Source organism: Rana temporaria, chromosome 7 (assembly GCF_905171775.1).
Source record: "Rana temporaria chromosome 7, aRanTem1.1, whole genome shotgun sequence".
NCBI lineage: Eukaryota > Metazoa > Chordata > Amphibia > Anura > Ranidae > Rana > Rana temporaria.
This window is the reverse complement of record NC_053495.1, coordinates 155931964-155957530: the sequence shown is the minus strand read 5'-3', so window position 1 is coordinate 155957530 and position 25567 is coordinate 155931964. Positions and strand designations below refer to the sequence as shown.

General features: G+C 40.5%; 1 protein-coding gene across 1 annotated transcript in view; it reads left to right on the top strand.

Annotated features, from left to right (window-relative positions):
- The window catches only part of LOC120945797 (ranaspumin-like), a 359304-nt gene extending 337476 nt beyond the window's left edge, over nt 1-21828 (top strand). Inside the window, exons 7-15 of the mRNA XM_040360207.1 lie at nt 2390-2437; nt 2849-2893; nt 3924-3971; nt 4935-4985; nt 7466-7519; nt 12507-12578; nt 12897-12929; nt 17095-17145; nt 21647-21828. Of these exons, the coding sequence (XP_040216141.1) occupies nt 2390-2437; nt 2849-2893; nt 3924-3971; nt 4935-4985; nt 7466-7519; nt 12507-12578; nt 12897-12929; nt 17095-17106 (363 nt within the window). The 3' untranslated portion in view covers nt 17107-17145; nt 21647-21828. The remainder of the gene's footprint in view (nt 1-2389; nt 2438-2848; nt 2894-3923; nt 3972-4934; nt 4986-7465; nt 7520-12506; nt 12579-12896; nt 12930-17094; nt 17146-21646) is intronic.
- Nucleotides 21829-25567: the final 3739 nt, after the last annotated feature.

Genomic DNA, 25567 nt, shown 5'->3' with positions numbered 1-25567 from the left:
AGAGCCGTATGTAAACACGGCTTCCCCGTGCTTCACTATGGCGGCGCATCGATCGCGTCATTCCCTTTATAGGGAAGACACGATCGATGACGTCATTCCTACAGCCACACCCCCCTACAGTTGTAAACACATACTAGGTGCACCCTAACTCCTACAGCGCCACCTGTGGTTAACTCCCAAACTGCAACTGTCATTTTCACAATAAAGAATGCAATTTAAATGCATTTTTTGCTGTGAAAATGGTCCCAAAAATGTGTCAAAATTGTCCGAAGTGTCCGCCATAATGTCGCAGTCACGAAAAAAATTGCTGATCGCCGCCATTAGTAGTAAAAAAAAAAAAATTTATAAAAATGCAATAAAACTATCCCCTATTTTGTAAACGCTATAAATTTTGCGCAAACCAATCGATAAACGCTTATTGCGATTTTTTTTACTAAAAATAGGTAGAAGAATACGTATCGGCCTAAACTGAGGAAAAAAAATGTTTTTATATATGTTTTTGGGGGATATTTATTACAGCAAAAAGTAAAAAATATTGCATTTTTTCAAAATTGTCGCTCTATTTTTGTTTATAGCGCAAAAACTAAAAACCGCAGATGTGATCAAATACCACCAAAAGAAAGCTCTATTTGTGGGGGGAAAAAGGACGCCAATTTTGTTTGGGAGCCACGTCGCACGACCGCGCAATTGTCTGTTAAAGCGACGCAGTCCCGAACTTTAAAAACACCTTGGGTCTTTAGGCTGCATATTGGTCCGGGGCTTAACTGGTTAAGTGGTTAAAGAAAGATTTCTGGTAAAAAAAAATTCTACTGGAATAAAAGCTAATCATTTATTTACTAAAGGAATAAAGATTAGTCACTTAGCTTAGTGAATAAGGTGAAGTTGTTTTCTCTTTAATAATCCAATCACATGCAAGCAAAAACCCTGTTTGTTTATTTCCATTGCACATGATTGGGCATCCAAAATGAACAATCCTTCATCTAGTTTACTAAGGCTAACCATACATGGCTTGATGTGTCTCATTCAGCCCCACAGACTGAAATAGAGAAATCAATCTATTGCTCCAGGGAATCTCCATTGCTGGCTATTGTATTCAGCAGTCATGTGGCTGCCTGAATACCCAAGCAGTGAGGCCCCGTACACACGTCCGAGGAACTCGACGGGCAAAACTCATCGTTTTGCTCGTCGAGTTCTGTGTGAAGCCGCCGAGGATCTCGGCGAGCCAACTTTCCTCATTGAACAACGAGGAAATAGAGAACATGTTCTCTATTTGGCTCGACGAGGAACTCGTCGGCTTCCTCGGCCGAAAGTGTACACACGCCGGGTTTCTCGGCAGAATTCAGCTCCGATCGAGTTTCTGGCTGAATTCTGCCGAGAAACTCGGTCGTGTGTACGGGGCCTCATGGCATCTAATAGGATGCAGACACTGCCGGGCTGATACTTTTCTACTTGACTAAATTTTACATTGACTTTTTTAGCTGGGTTGCAAGGCCACATATGGCTTGAATTTTGTTCAATTCAGCAGGAATAATATGAAATTCATCTACTGAGCAGGGGGGAGGGGCAGGAGCACTATTGGGGGACCCAAGAAGAGGAGGATTGGGGGTGTTCTGTGCAAAACCACTACACAGAGCAGGTAAGTATAACATGTTTGTTATTTTAATCTAAAAAATGTAACCTTTATAACCACTTTAAGCTAAGTCAGCATTTCATTTTCTATGTAAACAGTCTCTATTCCATTAGTAAAAGAAAACCCCCAGGTCCCCTTGTCTTCCAATATAAAGAGAACCTGTCTGAAGAAAGTAACATGACAAATCTGAGACTGATGAGAAAGAGCCACGTAGCTGATATATTCTTGGAAAGGGGGACAAATCGATGATTGGGGTACAAAGCCAACGGTAATATTATTGTCCCCAGGAAGGAATAAGTCTTAAGTCTCATTCACATGACACTCAGGCCCCGTACACACGACCAGTTTCCTCGGCAGAATTCAGCTTCCGACCGAGTTTCTGGCTGAATTCTGCCGAGGAAACTGGTCGTGTGTACACTTTCGGCCGAGGAAGCCGACGAGGAGCTCGGCGAGGAAATAGAGAACATGTTCTCTATTTCCTCGTTGTTCTATGGGAGCTCTCGTCCCGCCGAGCTCCTCGGCGGCTTCAGGGCTGAACTGGCCGAGGAACTCGATGTGTTTGGCACGTCGAGTTCCTCGGCCGTGTGTACGAGGCTTTAGACCAGCAGTCTGTGATTGGGCCGTGTGTTGATGCAGCTTGAGCCACCAAGTGGTGTGTGCAGACAGCCCATTGAAGCCTATGAGGACGGGGTACAGGCCTTACTATAATGTGTGTATAGAAATTATACTAATCATCTTTTTTTGTCTTGTGTTTTTTAGGATTCACTGAAACTATCTGAACCCGTGTTTAAGGCTGTTTGTGCAGTGGTAAGGTCAAAACTGTATATTGACAACATTTTTATTTTGTTTACTATAATGAATATCCTAATATTTACCAATGTATTGCTGAGTAAATTGATTTTTATTAGGCAAGTTACAAGGATTTTTTTTTATAAAATGTAGTACATTACCGTACTGAAATATGTGTGACTATAACAAAAATGGGACCATCACAACTTTTTGAAGAAGAAATCAGCCACATTGCTCATGTAAAACATATATCATTTATTAAATACAACAATATGAGGAAGCAATATGTTTTCTCATATTGTATTACATAAATGGTGTTTTACCTATGCATGTCTCTGTTCACTGCATTATATGAAGATTTACATGATTTCTTTATGTATAAACTTTAATTATCCATATATACTAATTAGAAATAATATTCTCCAATAGGGAGGGAAACTTTTAGCATCAGAATGCCTGAGGAATGCCCTTGCGGTATGTATATATAATATCATCTGTAAATTAGAAATGGCAGAAATAATAGATTGTATAATGTCGCTTAGAATTATTAATTGCTACAGAACCAGAATCTGAACTTTTACATACCATTTGGAGATTTGTCTAATACCAAACACAGCCTAAGATTTTTACTGAAGAGACTTTTACAGATTTATCACAGAGGATAATGAACATTATAATACATCTTCATGATATTTTAATCAAGATGAACCCCATGAAGACATAACAAACATTATTTGATCCAGGTATTCAGTCAATAAAATTCATAAATGTTTTTTGACAGACAGAGCTGCAGAATAGTAGAAACTTATGCCGCGTACACACGGTTGTTTTTTGTGATAAAAAAAAACGACATTTTTGAAAACGTCATTTAAAATGACCGTGTGTGGGGAAAACGTTGTTTTATGTCTTCTGAAAAACAACAAAAAAAAAAAAATTCGAACATGCTTAAATTTTTTGTGTCGTTTTTCAAAACGTCGTTTTTTGTGTCATTTAAAATGATAGTGTGTGGGCAAAATGACGTTTAAAACAACGTTTTTAAACCCGCTCATGCTCAGAAGCAAGTTACTGTATGAAGCGAGCTTGAATGGAACAGAGTGCCGTCGTACGTGCTGAACGTAACCGCGCTTTTCTAGAGCATTTTGAAAAAACGATGGTGTGTATGCTGCGTCGTTTTTTAAAATGAAGTTTCAAAAACGTCGTTTTTTTTCATCACATAAAACGTCGTTTTTTTTCTATCACAAAAAACGACCGTCTGTACGCGGCATTAGTGACCAACAGAAGAGAAAAGTCAGGACTGCTAAGGTTGCTTCATGAACACAATGACAAATCTCTTAGCAGGTGAAAAAGTATATAGAATTATCTGGAGCTTAGCTCTAAATCATGTCATAAAGTATTCAGAGAAATATACGAAGGTATAAACAGTTTTGCTATTGTTTGTGATTTGTCAATAAATGTTTGTCATGTGGATATGAGTTGTTGTGTGAACTTTTGTATTTCATTTCAGAATAATGCTGCGGGTGCAGTAACGGGTCTGAAAAACCTTTATTGTCAGGTAATATTAAAAACTATGTGAAAATGCTATTTTTTTTTTTTTAATTCTAAACTCAGTAATAATATAACCCTTTCAGCATAACTCATGGACTAATTTTCTTGCAGTAATCATTCAATCCCATTTTGTTCCCAAATTCTTTGTGTGTCTCTAAAACTCCATTTGCATTTTATATATAAAAAATAAAGAAAAAATGAAATTCAATAGCCGAGGGAGTTGTTGTCAAACTGGCTGACAACATCCACTGCATATGTAAAGTCCTGCAATATCAGCATATACATATTTCCAATGAAATCCTCAGAGAATTAGGGATTCTGACTGTTAAACGCTAATTCATAAAGTACAGCGCTGCTATAAATAACAAAAAAAAAATCAAATTCATATAAATGCAATAACATAAAACTGTCCCACGTGATGATTTTTTTTGGTGTCAACCAAATTGAATAAATATCACTAAATAACTAGTGTATGCAGAACATTAAAATCTATAAAATACAACAGATCAGTCCAACTGTGGTGCACAAGTAAAAGTGCTCTCATGCTATAAATGTGTATCGCCCTCTGTGCTCACACTACACTCACCTCTAGTTTTGACATATAACATTTATTTTATAGGTATTATTGTCCATCTACCTCTTTAACGGGTCTCAACACCACTGGTCTCCTTCCAGAATCCTCCTTTCCCTCTTTCCCTTTACATAGATAGAAGCCACAGTATCCACCAGACAAGGATGTGTCAGACTTAGCTCCAAATAAATACATAGAGATCTCAGAGCTTTGACACGGGTGCTTAAAGGCATGTGTTGATGTCTGCATTTCAGGAAGAACCGGTTAGGGTCAGCTTTAACATTGATTTGCTTTGTAAATCCAGCAAACAAAATAGAAATCTTATAATCAGTATTTGAATGTCATTAGCACTGTGTTGGATAAAATATAAATTTGCATTCATTATTTTCTGTTTTATAGTTAAATAAAGATGGTGCAACTGATGCTGCTGCTAATGTAGAAGAATTAGTGGTAAGAACCTTTTGTAATGTAAATGCAAAATATTGTAAGGAATGGAAACCAATTACCAATCATTTCTTAACTAATGGGAATAAGTTGAAATCTGATTGCTAGGTGTAGATTTTGTATATAAAAGTTGCTCTACTTGAAATGTCTCCTTTAATAAGCCCACAGGGCTTGGCAACTATATACTGTTCACATTTATTCAATTCCAAACCTACCATGGTAAATGACAACTGGAGAATAAAAGTTTTAATTCTGAACATCTGCTATAATATATTCCAAAAAGACTTAAACATGATTTGATATAAGGTAACAACCAATCATAAAGCACCCTGTCTGTCCTGACATCAGTAAAATTACAATTGGCTGCTATGTGTCCCTTCATGTTGCTAAAATATTTCATTGAGTAAAATCAATGGGGATTGGTGAGATGAACACTGTAGACAGAGAAAATGCCATATTTTTAGTGGGCAATATGGAGAGGAAGGATAATTCTCAGCATTGCAGTGTAATTTTGAAATGCAACTAAAAGTGTACTAAGCAATGTTTATCAAACTTCTGAACAATGTATATTTATTGATGCAATGGACAGATTGGGGTTGATTTACTAAAGATTAATAGACTTTGCAAGTGTAGTTGTTCCAGAGCTTAGAAAATAAGGTACACTTTGCAAAGAGTACCCAATCACATGCAAGGAAAAAAAAAAAAAGCATTTTTTGCTTTCACATGATTGGATGGTGTAAGTCAGCAGAGTTCCAGCTTATTTACTAAGCTCTGAAGCAACTGCACTTGCAGAATGCAACTGTACTTTGCAACGTGCACCGTCTCTTTGCCTTTAGAAAATCAACCCCAGAGTCTCTGCAGGTGGAACAGATCACTGATCAGTAAGAGCCCCAACTGCTGTCACTTCTCAAACATCAGTCCCCAAACCCATTTGGCAGATACCATGTGACCAATGTCATGAGTAGGGATGAGCCGAACACCCCCCAGTTTGGTTCTATAAAGTCTATGCGACATGAACATGAAAAATTGTGCTAATTTTAAAGGCTTATATGCAAGTTATTGCCATAAAAAGTGTATGGGGACCCGGGTACTGCCCCTGGGGACATGTATCAATGCAAAGTTTTTAAAATGACAGTTTATTCAGGAGCAGTGATTTTAATAATTTGAAACAATAAAAATGAAATATACATTTACATATTGGGCCTGGGGGTTCCATAGACCCCTTTCACACTGAGGAGTTTTTCAGGCGGTACAGCGCTAAAAATAGCGTTGCTCTACCGCCTGAAAAACTCCAGCTCAGCCTTCTCAATGTGAAAGCCAGAGGGCTTTCACACTGGGGCGATGCGCTGGCGGGAGAGAAAAAAATCTCCTGCCAGCAGCATCTTTGGAGCGGTGAGAGGAGCGGCGTGTATACCGCTCCTTCACCGCTCCTTCCCATTTAAAACAATAGGAAACTGTGGTAATACCGCGGTATTAACCCTTTCGCGGCCGCTAGCGGGGGGTTAATACCACACCGCTAGCGGCCGAATCCTGCAGCAAATCCGACGGTATAGCGCCGCTATTTTTAGCGACGCTATACTGCCACCGCGGCTTCCGCCCCAATGTGAAAGGGGCCTTAGTCTTCTTTGTGATGTGTTTTACAGTGCCGCAGCATAATGACATTTTCAAAGGACATTTTTTTATTTAAAATTATCTTGCGGCTGTAAAGTATTCCTTGCTTCAGGCGATATAGATAAAAATCCAAGAAAAAATGAATGCCATTTTTTTTCCTTTTAAAGAACAGGGTCTCCCCCAAAATCCCTAACAGGCCCTTTGGGTCTGGTATGGATATTAAGAGGAACTCCACACTAAAATTTAAAAAAATCCATACCAGACCCTTATCTGAGCAAGCAGCCTGGCAGACCAGGAATGGGGGAGATGAGCAAGTGTCCCCTCTCCTGAACCATACCAAGCCCCTTGGGGACAAGGGCCTTGTTCCCACAACTCTTGGCCGGTGGTTGTGGGGGTCTGTGGGCTTATCAGGAGTCTGAAACCCCCATTTAACAAGGGGGCCCTTAAGTTCCCGCCCCCCTATGTGAAGAGGTATCGCGTATATTGTACCCCTACCCATTCACCAAAGAAAGTGTCATAAAGTAAAAGAACTGGCAGTGCATTATGGGGCGTTCTGCGGCACTCAAATTTGCCACAAATGCCCCATATGTGTGGTTCATTTTAGAACAAACTGACATCAGGCTCATCCCTAGTCATGAGGGTGAAATGTGACTATTTACCAGAGAGGGTAAAGAGACCATATATTATAGCAACATTTTACTGTTTTTTCTTTTACCATACTTCATTCTTGGATTGTGTCACATTTGAGCCTAATATATATATATATATATATATATATATATATATATATATATATATATATATATATATATATATATATATATATATATATATATACTCATGTATGAAACTCCTGTTTACCTATTTTAAAACAGAAACGTGTTCCATGCATCTTGGGGGAACTTGGACTGTCAGATTCTGTTGAACTGGTAAGAATGTTCTCCAAAATGTATTTAAATGAATGTTCATCCTTACAATTCTGTTCTTGAAACCTCTTCAGCAGGTTCTGTTGGAATAAAAACTATAGATTAAAAAAATAAGCATATAAGCAATGAGCATTTTCTCAGGCTTTATAAGAAGTGCACTAACAAAATTCAGCTTAAAGTGACAAAGTATATAATGACGCAACTTTTTTGTTTTTATTGCTTTGTGTGCCCCATCAGGGATATTCCCCCTCTCTATTTGCCCTTTTTACCGTTATCTTTGAAAGTGAAAGTAAAAGAAATTTTACAATTTTGGTCTGACACCAGAACAGAAAAATATGGGAAATCTTCCAATGGGGACATTGGTTACAGTTCTGGTTACACTCTAGGATTCCTTCACTTTGGAGTGATTTCTGCTCACTTCCTGTTTTGGCTATGGGACAGGAAGTGAAGGGAAGTGAAGGGAAATCCCCCAAATGGGACACATATGAGAAAAAACTGTCAGAGGTTATAATCCTCACTTACTCTGTCCAAAATGAAAAAAAAAAGTTGCCTCTAGTTCTACTTTAAAGCGGTAGTAAACCTGCTGCTGTTTTTTTTTCACACCTGAAAAGCAAAAGCCATAATGAACGAGTATGCACCGCATACTAGCTCATTATGAAATACTTACCTTGGAACGAGGTGTGAGGAACTTAGCTGGTCCATGCCGAGGGAGATGTCATCTTGCCTCAGTATGTCTTCCAGGTATCGCCGCTCCAGTGCTGTGATTGGCTGGAGCGGCGATGTGGTCACTCCCGTGCGTGCACGCGGGAGACTTCTTTCTTTGCTGCCAGGCCTTTAGCTGAGGATCGCCGCTGCTCCTGCTCCGCTGCAGTCAGCGGCGCATTACGAGGGGAATATCTCCTAAACCGTACAGGTTTAGGAGATATTCTTTATACCTACAGGTACGCCTTATTATAGGCCTATCTGTAGGTAAAAGTGGTAGTACAGAGTTTACTACTACTTTAAGAAAAAGCTGCTTAACCACTTAAGACCCGGACCATTACGCAGGTAAAGGACCTGGCCAGTTTTTGCGATTCGGCACTGCATCACTTTAACTGACAATTACGCGGTCGTGCGATGTGGCTCCCAAACAAAATTGGTGTCCTTTTTTTCCCACAAATAGAGCTTTCTTTTGGTGGTATTTGATCACCTCTGCGGGTTTTATTTTTTGCGCTATAAACAAAAATAAAGCGACAATTTTGAAAAAGAAACAATGGCCCAGATTCAGGTAGATTTGAGCAATATTTGCGTGGGCAAAGAGCAAAGATTTTTCTCTGCGCCCACGCAAATATTTCGATTTGCCCAGCGATTCACGGAGCAGTAGCTCCGTAAATTGCGCGGGCGCTATGCTAATTAGCCCTGCGTAAGGGCGCCTAATGTAAATGATCCCGCCGGGGGCGGGAATCATTTAAATTAGGCGCGCTCCCGCGCCGAGCGAACAGCGCATGCTCCGTCGGGAAACTTTCCCGACGCACATTGCGGCAAATGACGTCGCAAGGACGTCATTTGCTTCTAAGTGAACGTGAATGGCGTCCAGCGACATTCACGAATCACTTACGTAAACGACGTGAAATTTAAATTTCACGAGCGGGAAGCGCAGCTATACTTTAGCATTGGTTGCCCCTGCTATTAGCAGGAGCAACCTTGCGCTAAAGTTGCCGTACGGAAACTCCATACCTTGCGTGCGCAGGGCCCGCGCAACTTTTGTGAATCGGTGGTAGTATGCAATTTGCATACTATACGCCGATCACAATGGCCGCGCCCCCTAGCGGCCAACGCAAGAATGCAGCCTGGGATGTGAAGGCATAAGGAGGCTTATGTCTGTCAGATCCTAGGCTGCAGTCGGTGTAACGAGGTTCCTGAATCAGGAGCAAGTAAGCACTTGCGCCGCGCAACCTATGGTTGCGCGGGCGCAAGTGCTTCTTGAATCTGGGACAATATTTTTTACTTTTTGCCATAATAAATACCCCCAAAAAAGTTATAAAAAAAACTTTTTTTTTTCAGTTTAGGCCGATGCCTATTCTTCTACCTATTTTTGGTATAAAAAAAAAAATCGCAATAAGCGTTTATCGATTGGTTTGCGCAAAATTTATAGCGTTTACAAAATAGGGGATAGTTTTATGGCATTTTAATTAATATTTATTTTTTTACTACTAATGGCGGCGATCAGCGTTTTTTTTCGTGACCGCGGCATTATGGCGGACACATCAGACAATTTTGACACATTTTTGGGACCATTGTCATTTTCAGAAGCAAAAAGTGCTATAAAAATGCATTGTTTACTGTGAAAATGGTAATTGCAGTTTAGGAGTTAACCACTAGGGGGCGCTGTAGGGGTTATGTGTGACCTCATATGTGTTTCTAACTGTAGGGGGGCGGGGCTAGATGTGTGACATCACTGATCGCCTTTCCCTATATCAGGGAACAGACGATCAGTGACATTGCCACTGTGAAGAACGGGGAAGGTGTGTTTACACACACACCTCTCCCCGTTCTTCAGCTCCTGTGACCGATCGCGGGACACCGGCGGCGATTTGGTCCCGCGGTCACGGAGCTTTGGACCGGGTCGCGGCCGTGCGTACGACCCAAGGCTGGGCACTTAAAGGGGACGTACAGGTACGTTCCTGTGCCCAGACGTGCCATTCTGCCGACGTAAATGTGCAGGAGGCGGTTCTTAAGTTGTTAAAGAGATCTGTGCTTGCAAAGAAGAAAACAAAATACCTATCATGCTTCCCGTGAACCCTGAACACCATTCTTATTTAGGGAAATCCTAAAGTGAATTTCCTTCTTAAACAGACACTTCCAGGAGTGTCCATTTCCTGTGACCTCCACTGCACTTATTGATCCTCCCACCACCCCTCTCATCATTACTGTATCCTGTACTGCACCCCTTGACAAATATACTTTGATCATTTAGTACCCTTTGTGATCTGTTTTATATCTGACTTGATTTGATAAAACATTGCACTGTTAATAATGGATTATTTTTTTACAAGCGGGTGTACCCCCTTAAAAATGCTTGAAGTATCTCTTGGGGTACATGTTGATAAGCTGTGCCCTAAACTGAGGAAAATATATATTTTTTTAATTATTCCAAAGAGCCAGGATGAGATTCATACTTCCTGCCACCCTAAGCCGACTATCTAGTGCCCACTTACTGCAAATGACTGACTAATCTTAGTAATATACCAACAAGACCTGACCAGATAGCCACACAAGTCACACTGAGGATAGGAGTGGAGACGATGAACAAAACAGATTCCCAGACAGATTTAAGCTAACACTGATGATTAGAAGATGAGGCAAACTCTCACCCTGCTCTGCTAGCAGTTCAGTTTTAGGTGTAGAGACCCAATGTGGATGAATTATAAGCACACAGTATGAGGTGTGGCAATTAAATTCCCGGAATGCCTGTGGCATAGCACTATGATGGTGAGGCACACAGCCATTTACACTTCAGCGTGTTCTCACTTGATCTAACTTGCACTCTCCTGGGTTGCAGACCAGTTCACTCAGTCTTTACAGAGTAGTAGAAGAAATAATACTTGTGTGCATTGCACTGTTGGCAGAAAATGAGTGGCAGGAATCTGGAGCAGTGGATTAACATACAAATTTGCATGGCAATTGGCAAAAGTGCAAATAAAAATTTAGCTCTATTACAACAGGCATTTGGTGATAATTCAATAAAAAAAATCGGGTGTTTTTGTTTGGCATAGGCAGTTTAACCTTCATAGCGGTGTTCCTGAGTGTGGCTCAGGGTGGAATTTCAGTACCATTAGCGGTAACCCCGAGCCACACTCGGGATTGCATTGCAGGATCCTATTGTAGCATACTTAAAGGGGTTGTAAAGACAAAAATATTTTCCTCTTATATTAAAGTCTGACAGTAGCTGATAAAGTAAAAAGTAATGTTTTGCATTATAACTAGTTTGATACCTGTTGAAATCGAGCTGTTTTATTCACCTCCAGCACTCCTGAATCGTTATTCTCACTGACTTCCTGGTTTGTGGTGAGCATTCATTCTTGCTACATCACGGCCTAATGGGAACTACAGTTCCCATTAGGCTTAGCCTCCATGCCTGTGAGGGATAAGAGAGCATCTTCATGCAGGGCTGTAGTCATAGGGAGGGGGTGAGCACATTCTGCTTTCCACCATGCAAAATGGCTGAGATGCTGGTGGAAAGCAAGAAGAGGAGAGACAGGAAATGGCATTTTCAAACCTGGATTACTGTATTTTGGAGGTCAAAAGGAAAAACGAGGTAAGTGATATTTAAATGCTCTAGCTTACAGCAATCAATTGATCTAATAAAAAACGAACCTTTAGTGTTCCTTTAAAGGGTCACTAAAGGAATTTTTTTTTAGCTAAATTGCTTCCTTTACCTTACTGCAGTCCTGGTTTCATGTCCTCATTGTTCATTTTTGCTCTGATGTTGCTGTAATCTTTCTCTGTTCTGGATACTTCCTGGTTGTCTGTTTCCTGAGGACCACAGTACTGGGAGATTCTAGTTTCGTTTTCCAAACCATCACTTCTCTATGGCTCTGTACATGCACACACATCTCTTATGGCAAGAAAGCTTTGAAAATAGAACTGATCTCTCTAGCAGATTGTTAAAATGCCAGTTTCAGATGTCTCTGTAAATGACAGAACTGTCTTTTTCACCCTCCCCTCCCCCTGGTACTTTTCAGTAGAGTAAAGGGAGATATTTTTACCTTAATTAGTCATTCTTTAGCAACCTTTCTCCTACTGTCACAGCCAGAATTAGTTAAAAGCTCCAAAACAAAGTCAATGCTGTAAAAAATCACCAAAAAAAGCATAGCAATTATAAAACCAATTAAAACATACAGCAGATATATAAAGCAATAAACGTATTAAATAATGATACTTTGCATTAACCTCTAAAACTGTTTCTATGTAGTTTTAGGATTTCACTAAATTATTTGTTTTATTTAAGGGAAAAACACTGGACGTTCTTGGTCCGAATACTCTTCGGGATCTGCTTGCAAAGATACTTGAACTTACTGGGGTAAATGTTTTGTTGGTTTGTGATTTATACTGTGTATGCATTCCTCATTCTGCTGTATACAGCTAATATTACATTGGGTGAACTGTATAGTGGGATCCAGAAAAGCAGCCAGGAATCGAAGAACACTTTTTAAATTACATTTTCCTGAATAAAAATCCCACAGAACTACTTTACAGCTAAAGAAAAAAAACTTGTAACCTCTTTATTATGTTGTTTACAGCTGAAAAAATTTAACAGTATAAATACTTAAAACAATATTTCTCTTATTAAATAGACTTACCACAGTGTATTGATTATCTTGTTTTATATTTAATATAGAATGATGTGGCTGGCGATCTACTTTGTTCTGTGGTAAGTTTGAAATACATTCCTTAGTAAATATGGCTTTGCATATGCTGTCTTTCAAATAGTATTTTTTTGGAGATTCTGCTTTTGGGTTTGGCTAAATCATATACAGTATAAAAGTATAATCATTTCTTTAAGTGCAGTTTATCTACAGCAACAGCAAATGATCAAAGATAAAGTTCTCTCTAACAATAACAACTGCATTGTAAGTGAGGGGGGAAAATGTATTTTGTCCAACCTTTATGTTAACTCTTACATTCCACTACACCTACACAGAACTACTCCGGGCAAAACCAAATCTTCTCCATAACTCTGTAGAAATCTTTAAATCTAAACTGTTAATAATTCTAATTTCTAAAGCTACACTAGCTACTAATACACAAACATGCTGATCTCCTAAACCAGACCCTTCACAAGGGTTTATTGTCTGTGTCTGCCCTGCTTACGGCTGCATTCTACAGCGTTTTGAATCGCAGGCAGTTTGCCACGAATTGCCTGCAATTTTTATAATTATGAAAAACGGTCGTGTGTATGCGGCATTAGAGTCATCAAAAGAATACTGTCATGAAAATTAGTATACTGAAAACAGCAAAGTGTTAAAGCCAAACTCCAGCTTTTTCTCACTTTAAAATAGTTAGTTTGGATCAAGCAGGCCTAACAAACCATTATCTTCACTAACAGATTCACATACTGTCAGCGCTGTATAAACTGTATGTTGTGTCAGTTATATACAGTATACAGCGCTGTGTTCCAGCAACAAAAAGTGCAAAAACGGCTCTGGCACTGGATTAAATGAAACAAACCTGACGACTATTAAATACAAACTTTATCAGCTCCTGCAGAATTGGTTCAGGTTAGCAAAACAAAACCCCTTGGGAAACGGTTGCCATTTCCACAAAGGAGGAAACAATTATTTCTTGAAGCACTAAGGGCAGTTGGATCAAATCCCTGGGCCAAAATATCGCTCTACTGGCCTTCGTTTTATGATTTTTGTAGTTGCAAGAATATCATTTATTCTTTTTTTTTTATTTTATTTCCCATATCATTATTAATCATACAGTAAAGCATAGGTGTCAAACACAAGGCCCGTGTGCCGAATGCGGCCCTCCAGGCCATTTCTTGTGGCCCTCGCACCTCTCCTGCAGCTGTGAGAGAGCTCCAGCCCTCCTCCAGAGCCTTACTTTCTGCTTTCAAGCAATACATCCAGCTTTTTCCCAGCAGCAGCATAAGGAAAGGGGGGTGCACTGTGATGTAAGGAGAGTGGGGGACACAACTTCTGATGGTGGGGTGGCTCTTGACATCTAATGTAAAGGGGAGGGGATGTGCTGGACATCTCATTTTACAGATACAACCGGCCCTTTTGAGGGCAATGGTAATGCTGATGCGGCCCACAATGAAATTGAGTCTGACACCCCTGCAGTAAAGCATTCCACAGCTTACACCCTTACTGTAAGTAAATTCTTTATAAAATCTCCTTCCCTCCATTCACAGATGATGTCCCCTTGTACTTTGTAAAGTCCTTATAATAAAAAGGCAATTCACCAAAACATTTTCACTTTTGACATTTAAATGTTTTAAATAAATTACTTCCAACATTGTTTTCAAACCAAGGATACGCAAGTGTCCAATCTTTCACTGTAAGGTTTCCCATGCCTTTTAGAGCTCTCTCACACGGGCGGCAGTAAAACAGGCTGTTGAATTGCAGTTTAACCCCCCGGCCACCCACCTAAATAATAACATTGCAGCCAAATTGGGGCTGTACACATGCCGTGGCCAGGGCAATTTGAACTCATCTTGCAGAATGACAGGTGACACCGCCTGTGAACTCTACTGTTGAGGTCAATGTGAACCCTCTGCAATGGTGGGCCCAACGCTTGACTTGTGGTTGCTGTGCAGTTTTTAATACAAATCTCCCCCTTTGGCATTAAACAGACATTCAGAAGGTAGCAGGATTGCCTGCTAGTCACTGCTATACCCCTCTTTGAAAAGTGATCCACTGCAGATTGCTTTTCAGAGGGCAGTATGCACTGCCACCAGTGCAAAACCTGTATGTGTTTTGTTGCCTGCCTCTGTATTCAAAGTGTCTTGTCTTTATTAAACAATAGTACCTAAGATGTGATCATAAAGCATAGCTACTGCCTTAATCAATAAAGGGCAATGCAATTCCCTTGGTTTATGTGCTTAATGCTATAATAACATTCATTTGTTATTTACCTGCCCACGCTATCATTCTGCCAAAATCTTTCAGTAACATCCAGTATTCTGAATTAAAGTGCTATTCAATGCAAAAGAAAACATTTATTGTATTGCAGCTTACCAATTCCTAGATGTGATGGCTGCATTAGTTTTCTTTTTTAGAATTTCTTTCCTTTACAGTAAAACCTTGGTTTGAGAGTAACTTGGTTTGAAAGAGTTTTGCAAGCTAAATTTTTAAATAACATTTTGACTTGATATACAAGCGATGTCTTGATATAGTAGTGTCATGTCACAACTGGGTATACAAGAGAAGCGAGGTGCTTCTAAGTGTAGCAATGTGGTTACATTTAATGAAGGTACAACACTTTGCAACATATTGCTACACTTGGAGGCGCCACTCTTCTCTTTTATACTCTGGAGCTCCTGTTGGATTTTGCTTCTAATCCATTGTGGAGGCTTCCATTTGTGGATGGACATTTTATGGTTACACAACCTATCACATTGCTATAATCGTTTTATATGGCCTATAAACGGAAGGACCTATGAATAAATGGTTGTGCAATGAATCATTTGAGTTTCCATTATTTCTTATGGAGTCATTTGCTTTGATATACAAGTGCTTTAGATTACAAGCATGTTTCTGAAATGGATTATGCTCACAATCCAAAGTTTTACTGTATTTTCATCAGGTGATCCTGCCAGTAAATCTATTTTTCAACATAACAAGCTATCCTATTGGTATAATACCCCAGCTAAAATGCACAAATGGAACCCACAGATCCCAGAATCCTGCTGGAGGTGTAACGAGGGTTCCGGCACTTTGCTACACATTTGGTGGCAGTGCCCGATCATAGCACGGTTTTGGGACAGTGTGAAAGCGCTAACAAAACAAATCACAGACACTGAAATTACTTTAGACGCGGCGGCTTGTTTGCTCCAGGTCACGGATATCTCCTTGAGGAGGTTTAAGAACTCCTTGACGAGACACTTACTGAACGCTGCTAGATCATTGATACCTCTCTATTGGAGGTCTCAGAGGACCCCCTCCATTGCTGAATGGTTGAAAAAGGTTTCGGATGTTCACGCAATGGAGGAAACTTTGACCCAGGCAACTGAAGGCGTGGACAAATTCTGTAAATTGTGGCAGCCTTGGGTGATCTTCAGGTACTCATCAGCTTACACAGACATTATGTCTCGATCAACACCCCGGATGGTATAATTGAGTTCTAGTTAGACACCTAATTCTGTGACTACATATAGTACATCCACGACTAAATGAGTTATGCCAACTATTTCTTTCCCTTTTTTTTTTTTTTTTTCTCTGGCTCTTTCTCTTGGGCCTTGACTCTTCATACCTTTGTTCTTACTCTATACTTTTCTTACTAAATATCAGAAATCAACTATTTCTGTAACTGTCCGCAATATGTGAAACCCATCTATCACACTTAAACTACAACCATGTAGGCTTCGCTAGATATGGGTGGCTCAGTCCACCTTGAATTGATTTAAGACCTAGTGGGGATTATGTTTGCATACATTACTATCTTTTGATATGAGAGTGTTATATAGGCTTAGGTTAATTAGCTTTCTTTTCTAAATCGCTCTTGGACCGATGTCCTGTGTTCTTATGCTGTGATTCACATTGTTTGCTTATACTTAAAAGATGTGAGCAGTTGCATCTGCACGAAATACATATCTTGTATGCTACAAGTTTGACTTTAATAAACTTGGAATGTTAAAAAAAAAAAAAACAAGCTATCCTACAGATGTAGCAGTTAGAGGGTTGAAACCACCCATATAACATTGACAGGGGTGCAATGATCACCTTTTATTTATGTAGAACCTTTATGCCAAAGGGAAAGAACAGATTGCTGTGACTATGTATATTTTAACAGTCCATATATTGCAAGCCTGACATGAAGCAATATGGTTTTCTGTCAACAGTTAATGTTTATTTATATTTTTTCTTCCCAAGGTCGGTAAATGAACTTAGGCTGGAAACTACTTCCTGAATTATTATCATGTGGTAAGTTTAATATTATATATATATATATTCTTTAATACATCTACCAGGATTTTACTGCAAGGAAATAAGAGAAATGGGCTTATATGATAATAAAATCAGACATTTCATCTTAAGGGAACCTGTGAGGGCAGAAATATGGGGACTGGCATTGCTGACTTGGTATTTAAGTTGCAGGTTCCTGGGCAGTCATCCTGATCCTGGATTCATTATCTAGTGAATCGCCATCCTTGGGCACACAAGCAGGAACTGAGTTTAGTCTTTTATAAATACACCGGTTACATGTTCTTTAAAATGTGTGGCTACTTCAGAGCCTGTCCCTTTAAACCCATATCAGCAATGGCGGCTTCTATACTGTTATCCTTACAGACAAAATGTAATGATATTTTATATTAGGACGTCACTATCATCTAATTGTTCCCCTCAAACTGTAAAAAAAAAAAATGTATTATTTAAAAAAAAAAACTGTCACCAAATGCATTCAGGGCAAAGTGACAATGTCTGTATAAAGGGACTTCCCAGCACACTGATACTCACCTTGCCTCCCTCCACTTCTTCCTCCATCACAGCTGTCTCCACAATCCTCCATGTCAGACACTAGGGGGAGCAGTGACATCACTCCTCTGTAATGATAGACCCAAGCACTGTCACTTGGTAGAAGGTCACATCCCTCATACCCAAAGCACGGGGGATTTTCACTGGCTGGTAGCAGCTCTAGTGGGTGAGGGTAGGTGGAGTGATGACAAGGTAAGTATCAGTGCATCAGAGAGGTCATCTATCTCTTTACAGCAGAACTTTACCCCTGAACAAAGATTTGCCAGCATCCAGACTTTTTATTACAGAGACATTCTGGGGGAGATTTACTAAAACTGGGACACACATAATCTGGTGCAGCTGTGCATAGTAACCAATCAGCTTCTAATGTCAGTGTGTTCTATTAACCACTTCATTACTGGGCACTTAAACCCCCTTCGTGCCCAGACCAATTTTCAGCTTTCAGCGCTGACGCAATTTGAATGACAATTGCGCGGTCATACAACACTGTACCCAAATTATATTTTTATCATTTTTTCCCCACAAATAGAGCTTTCTTTTGGTGGTATTTGATCATCTCTGCGATTTTTATTTTTTGCGCTATAAACAAAAAAAGACAGAAAATTTTGAAAAAAAACCACAATATTTTTTAATTTTTGTTATAATAATATCCCATTTTTTTAAAAAAAAAATAAAAATTTCACTCGGTTTAGGCCAATACGTATCCTTCTACATATTTATGTTAAAAAAATCGCAATAAGCGTATATTGATTGGTTTGCGCAAAAGTTATAGCGCCTACAAAATAGGGGATAGATTTATGATTTTTATTATTTTTTTATTTTTTACTAGTAATGGCGGCGATCTGCGATTTTTTTTTTGTCAGGCCTGCGATATTGCGGCGGACGTATCGGACACTTTTGACACAATTTTGGAACCATTCACATTTATACAGCGATCAGTGCTATAAAAATGCACTAATTACTGTATAAATGTGACTGGCAGGGAAGGGGTTAACACTGGGGGGTGAGGAAGGGGTTAAATGTATTCCCTGGGTGTGTTCTAACTGTGTGTGGAGGGGGACTGACTGGGGGAGGTGAGCGATGCTGTGTCCCTATGTACAAGGGACACAGCATTGGTCTCCTCTCTCCCTGACAGGACGTGGCGCTCTGTGTTTACACACAGAGCTCCACGTCCCTGCTGTCACCGCCGATCGCGGGCACCTGGCGGACATCGCGGCCGCCAGGCACGCGCATCGGCTTCCCAGAGATGCGCCGGGCACAGTGTTTCCCCGCTGCGCGCCCCCAGTGGCGCGCACAGGGAATGTAAACAACAGGACGTCCAGGGACGTCCACCCGGCACTTGAGAGCCGCGCTGTGGACGTCTTTCGTCTACAGCGCGGATCTCAAGTGGTTAAAGGGTAACTCCACTTTTGTGGGGAAAAAAAGCTAACAAAAAATAAATAAATATAGCATATATAGTTGTGGCACAAGTCATATTATAATTCAATGTTATTAAAAATTATCTTTTCTTTTCAATCTGAGGCACTGAAATGTTATGTAAAATGCAATATGGCTACCTGGAGATGTTCTGTGCACAGATGGTGTAGAGAACTCCTCCCAGAAATGTGATTGGCTCACTGACTTTACCAGACATCTGCACTAAGACACAAGTTAGATTTTGAGCATCCCCTGCAACAAAGATTTCATTTTTGATGTGACTCTCTCAAAGGGAAATCATGTTAAAGGGATGTAGGCCCTGCAACCTTCCTCATTAGAGCCGTGCAGGTGCAGCAGCTGATTGATATTTATAAAAACACTTCTATACAGATTCCATACAGACACAGACAAACACATGGCAATTTCCTCAGAAAAACAAAAGGTAGGAATCTGCAACAAAGTTTGTTAAAATCCCTGCAATGTACATAGATAACCCAGAGGGGGATGTTTTTTTCTCAACAAAAGTGGAGTTACTCTTTAAGCTTTGGCAATAAAACTTAGAAGCTGATTGGTTACTATGCACAGCTGCACCAGATTCTGTGTACAGCAGTGTTAGTAATTCTCCCCCACTATGTCTCTTCTTCTATAAAACATTCATACCTGCCTGCTCACAAACTTCCTTTGAATGCACAGCTCAGTGTACTTCCTCAGCATTCCTCAGTGCTGGAAATAATTCATTCCTGTGCATGTGTGTGGGAGTTACATCATCCTGGCCCAGCCAATCAAAGTAAAGATGACAAACCTTGTAGAACAGTGGTCATCAAGCCTGTCCTCAGGGCCCACTAACAGGCCAGGTTTGCAAGATAACTGAAATACATCACAGGTGATATCATTTGCTGCTCAGTGATTGCAGTATTCTAGTCTGCATCTCCCCAAGGTAATACATAAAACCTGGCCTGTTAGTGGGCCCTGAGGACAGGGTTGATGACCACTGTTATAGAAGACCGGGTGAAGATGTCAATGCTGGAGAGGGAGTTCCTGGACAACATTGGAGCAGAGGTAAGTATTGGAGTATTGGAGGCATAAGATTCTAATATCAGAACATGACAAGGTTTGAAACTTTATTTAATGAATGCTTCCCCTCAGATTCCATCAATAAATGTGAAATGTTACTGACATTTGTATGCAGTTAGCAATGCAGTAACTTTGTGCAAACAACTTTTTATTTAAAGTGATAACTTTAGGTGCATGACTTAGATGTCTGAGTTTGTATTAATGATCTATACTGTTGATTTCTGGTATTTCTCCCAACCAACTGAGTTCCAGACATTTGAATAGTCTCATACTTCCACAATAGTCATCTTTGTTCAGTACATCACACATCTGTGCTTACAGTTGCAGGGAAGCCACCAGACTATGACATTGTGATATCCAGCCAGGACAGGTTCCAAAGGAGGAGACATTTGAAACCAGAATGCAAACAATTATTAATTCCTTTGGGAGATGCCAGTGTTGCAGGAATTGGGGTTGTGCTGGATTTGGGTCGGAACATTGCACCTGGGAAAACAGGACAACCTACTGTGGTTTCTAAGCAGGGTGGCACAACATATGAACAAGTTAATAATGCCCGGGAAATGCCTCATGGTATAGAGGAGGAGGAAGAGGAGACATCTTGGGGTAAAAGGAAGAGAAACGCGTACAGCGATGTATATGATAAAAGAAAGGAAAGGGGAGGTAGAAAGGCCTGGGAATTTCAGAGGATAGAGAAAGTGATACAAATCTGATGAATGAGTGGTGGTCAGAATAGGAGAACCATGGCAGGGGATGAGTAGAGTAGAGATGGAGGAGGGAGGAGGGTACTAAATATTCATGATTTTCTTCTTGGATCCCATGAGTGATGCCATTGGCCATAAAGATTTTCAGTTTCCTGACTTTTATAAGCTCCAGTATACAACACTTTAGACACCATCACAGTTGTGGTCACCAGGACCACCTCCTGTAACAAAAATGCATAGACTTCATTGCCTCCATACACAATGACTCCGTCCCTTACTAGGTCTGTAGGCTGGAGATCCGGGCTAAATTGTCAGTTCAGTACTTTAATGTACAGCCTCCACTTTCTTTTCTGAGAAGGTATTTATTTCAATGGAATCATAACATAACAGTGCACCAAGTTTTGGGAGATTGATAATGAAGAGGGTTTTGGATTCAAAATTCATGAATTTCCAGAGGAGCAAATATTTCAATATTATATCTCATATGTATAAATACTGTGTTATAGGACTAAGAGGTTCTTTCTCATTATACATATTACTGTATATTGTTAACAAGACCTCCACTTTTAAATGCATTGAATTTAATCTGATTACTGATCAAAACACTTCCCAGAGTCACATCTCTAACTCTATATATTCTTCTTGTTATGTTTTTATGTGCAGATAAGAGATGCACATAAAGTATTCTTAATGCTGCAATACTGAATGCATTATATTTAGTTGTTTATTGATATGGCTAATTTGAGTTTATTTTCTAGGTGCATTCTGAACTTCGAACGTAGCAAATAGGACAGCATGAATAAAAAATACCAAAAAAATATAAAATCAAATCAATGATTTTTTTTCTGATTTTCTTACATTTCCTTTCTTACATTTCCATGTGCCACAAAACTCTTAACTCTAACTTTATTCTCTAATCAATAAACTTTATTCAAATCAATGAATTTGTGCAGTTTTGTTATTTTTACCAAGAATATTTTTAACATATGATGTGTAAAGTATATAGTTTATTATTTGGGAAGGATAACTTCTGGAGCTTTCAGTAGAAGGTATTGTACTATAATTTGATGTCATTTAAATTATCTTGATTTTAAATAAATACATTTAAATCTTGCCTAACATTGCTCTCAGCATTTGCCGTTAGGCTGCATTCACACTAATGTTTTTAAGTGTGGGGAGATTTGCCATGAATCTGCTGGCGATTTAACTGCACTGATGTGTGAATGACAAATCATGAATTGCGCATTCACGATGCCATTCATTTGAATGACACCTCAAATTGAGGTGCGGGTCTGCTGCAATTGTCACACAATAAATCGCGCTGTAATCGCGGCAACACGCATTGTGGGACACATGTTGCCCAAAAAAAGTTCATGAGCTACTTTTGGGTGACGTGTCCTGCGATGTGGGTTGCCATAATTGCAGCACCATTTATCATACGACAGTCGTGGCAGACCCACACTGCGATTTGAGGTTTCATTCAAATAAATGGCTTCTTGAATACACGTCTCGCAATTTGTTACTCACACATTGGCGCTGTCAAATTGCTGTAGTGTGAATGCAGCTTTAGCAGTCATAAATAAATACGTTATCAGTATATAACTGTTATGCAATACAATGTGTCCTTACAATAATTTTCCAGTCAGGTTTATATAACTATAGATGACCACAGATAATGTCCTATGGTACCAAGAACATTATTGCTTGGTCTCTATAGGCACTGGACACAGAAGCAGAGAATCCTTGGCCTTGGCCTCCAACACTCTCCCAATGTACCCCTTGCTGTTTAGTGCAGTGCACACTGTTGGACTTGTTGGCATATCTGCCATTGCTCCCATTTAATCCCATGATAGCTCTAAATTGGCAAAACTAATTGCTGTACAACCCATACAGAACACAACTGTATGTGTGCATATATACATAGGGGTGATCAGACTCCAGCGGTAGGTGCGTCTTTAGTGAGTACGCCAGTCCAGAACTGAGTTTAAGGGCCTGGTAGCCCACTTTTATTTTAAAGCACAAAAAGTTCACAAATACATCAGTAGCCCTCGCAGGGGGTTCCACCATTACTGTATCTTGAATACTCAACACTTTAGCCTCCTGGCTTTCATTCTTGCCATCCGGCTGTTTCAGGCCTGTAGACTAGGCCCAAGTTCTGTTCCTCAGAACAAACAGAGTTTCCTGATCAGCACCTTGCCGCTTAATCACCAATGACATCTGCCTCCTGCAGACATGCATACTCTAGCTGCACCCATGCAGAGTCTCTGACTCCTCTCAGAGAGCTAGGCGTTCACCTGACTCCCAGGAACAGACTTCCTGTCTGTGGGGTGGGGCTCTGAGCCATGGCGGGTCAAAACTAAATAGCTGAACACACAGCTGTGCAATTAATGTGTCTTTCTCTCCAAAATATGGCATAAACCAGCAATCTTTAAGATCGCACAGAGTCCCACCACCACATATCCCCCCCCCCGTTTCGAACCGGAGGGAGGAACACAAACCCATCATCACAAATGGGACACCTCTGTGCCAGCCATTGGCTGCGTAGGCCCATTTTTTCGGGTATGTTTCCACCAACACTTTACCGTGGCGCCTCTGTGCCAACTATCAGCAGCAAGAGTCCTAATCTGCCCAACCTTTTCTCTTAAGGGGCACTCCACCCACATCTTCTTCCGGGTGTGCTTCCACCAGCACTTCTTCCTAAACCGTGGGCTCCCACTAATCTCTCTATCCCTTCTACCTTCTGGCCTCAGGATCCTTTTTCCTCCCACAGACCTATTCTCCTGGGACTGTTGGGGACCCACTTCCATGAAATCTGTCAGAGACTGACCGCTCTCACTACCTGACACAACATTAACCAACAACATTTGTTTCTCAGGTTCACTAACCCCTATGTGGTTACCTTTGGCAACCAAACCATCTGAGATCAACACCACATCCTGCTGTTTAACCTCAATAGCAATGTTCCACAAGGGGTTATTCAACTCAACATTGTCATTCGGACCTCTTGTCCCCTTGTTTGCTAGGACAGTGTCTATGGAGGAACCACCTACAGGCAAGCAGTTACTCCCTATGGGACAGTCCCACAGTTTCACATCTCCAATAGCAATTGTCCTACCAATGCACATTGTTCACCACATTTTTCAACACCAATCTCTTTAACCATTTCTGTGTCCATTGGTACCTCAACCAATAGCTCAGAGTTGTCTGACCGTGCTCTACAGTACTTCCCATACACTTTTTAATTACAGTTACCATTACTGTTATTTCTTGTCAAAGTGTCTCTGGGTACCTCAAACTGCACCTCTCCACGAGTGATGGCTTGAATTCCCACTGCTGCCACGTCCATTCCGAGCCCTTCCTTTACATGAGGTCTAGCGGGTGAGACAGTACACGCGCCATGTACCAACCATTGCTCAGCCGCACCTCGGACCGCACCAGCAGGAATGCACCCCATCACACCAGCATACGGAGAGACTTCCACTATGTCTATTTCTGATTCCTCTAACAATTCCCCTGAACGCCTTCTGCACATAACTGCCGCTGGAAGCACTCTCGAAGAGAACTGTGAGGCAACTTTCCACAAAAGTAACCAACAGTGCAGCAACCAATTTTCATCAACATTGCTTAACAACGCCTGTACCACCTCCGTCCACTGATTGGTACTACGCAGTACCATGTCGCCCCTCTGCTGTGGATACACGCAGGTGTACATTGGAAAGATTTTCACCAATTCCAACAACATCTCAGTTATTTCTAGACATGCCACATCTAAACACAGAACTCTAGGAACTTTTCCTTTACTAACGATGTGGAGGGACTCATTTGCTAAGGCGTGAGAGGCTGGTTCACTTAAAGAGACCTCTACCTCAGAGGCAACTGACAAAACTTGCGGCTCCCTCTGAGCACTGCAAATCGCATGTGTCACCCTCATCCTCTCTTTTTCAGCAACACTGAGAAATTCCAAATCGCTATCCATTACCCCATCAACCTGACGCTCAACATTCCTCATCTCTTTTGCTGTGGACAAAACCTCTGCTATGTATGTGCCCTTTTCCGATCCTTCCAACTGGAGAGGGTTAACTTCTGCAAAAGCCAACACACCTGTGTCTACCGGCCTTGCAGTCTCTCCATTTAGCATAGCAGAACTTGTATCCACTCCACTGTTATCCACTGCAGACACATTTTTAAACACAGCAGGCTGCAAACAAGTAATTTCAGACATTTGAGTTTTACCATTTTTCTCACCACCAAGGTCAAGTAGAAAAAATAATAGCTGCGCTAAATCAAGTAAATTTGTGAATGCTACCAATGAAGGAGCATCAACATGTGCATAAGTGAAACATATAAGGGTAACATATAACAATGAACCATGCATATGATAAGATCTGCAAAAAGTCCATAAATGTACATAGGTATTAAGGGCCAGATTCACAAAGCACTTACGCCGACGTATCTAGAGATGTTTTTGCGCCTGATCCTCAAAACGAAATACGCCTGAAAACCATTTTTTTCCGTCCTACCTAAAACAATTACACCGGCGCTTCTTCGAGCGCAAAATACGCTAGACACACCATTGTTTTGCTAGGCAAAGATGCAAATGAGGGAGATAAGGCGATCCACAAAATAAATGTGTGCGGCGTAGGCTACGCCCTGTGGGCATCTGTTAGTTTCCCGGAGTA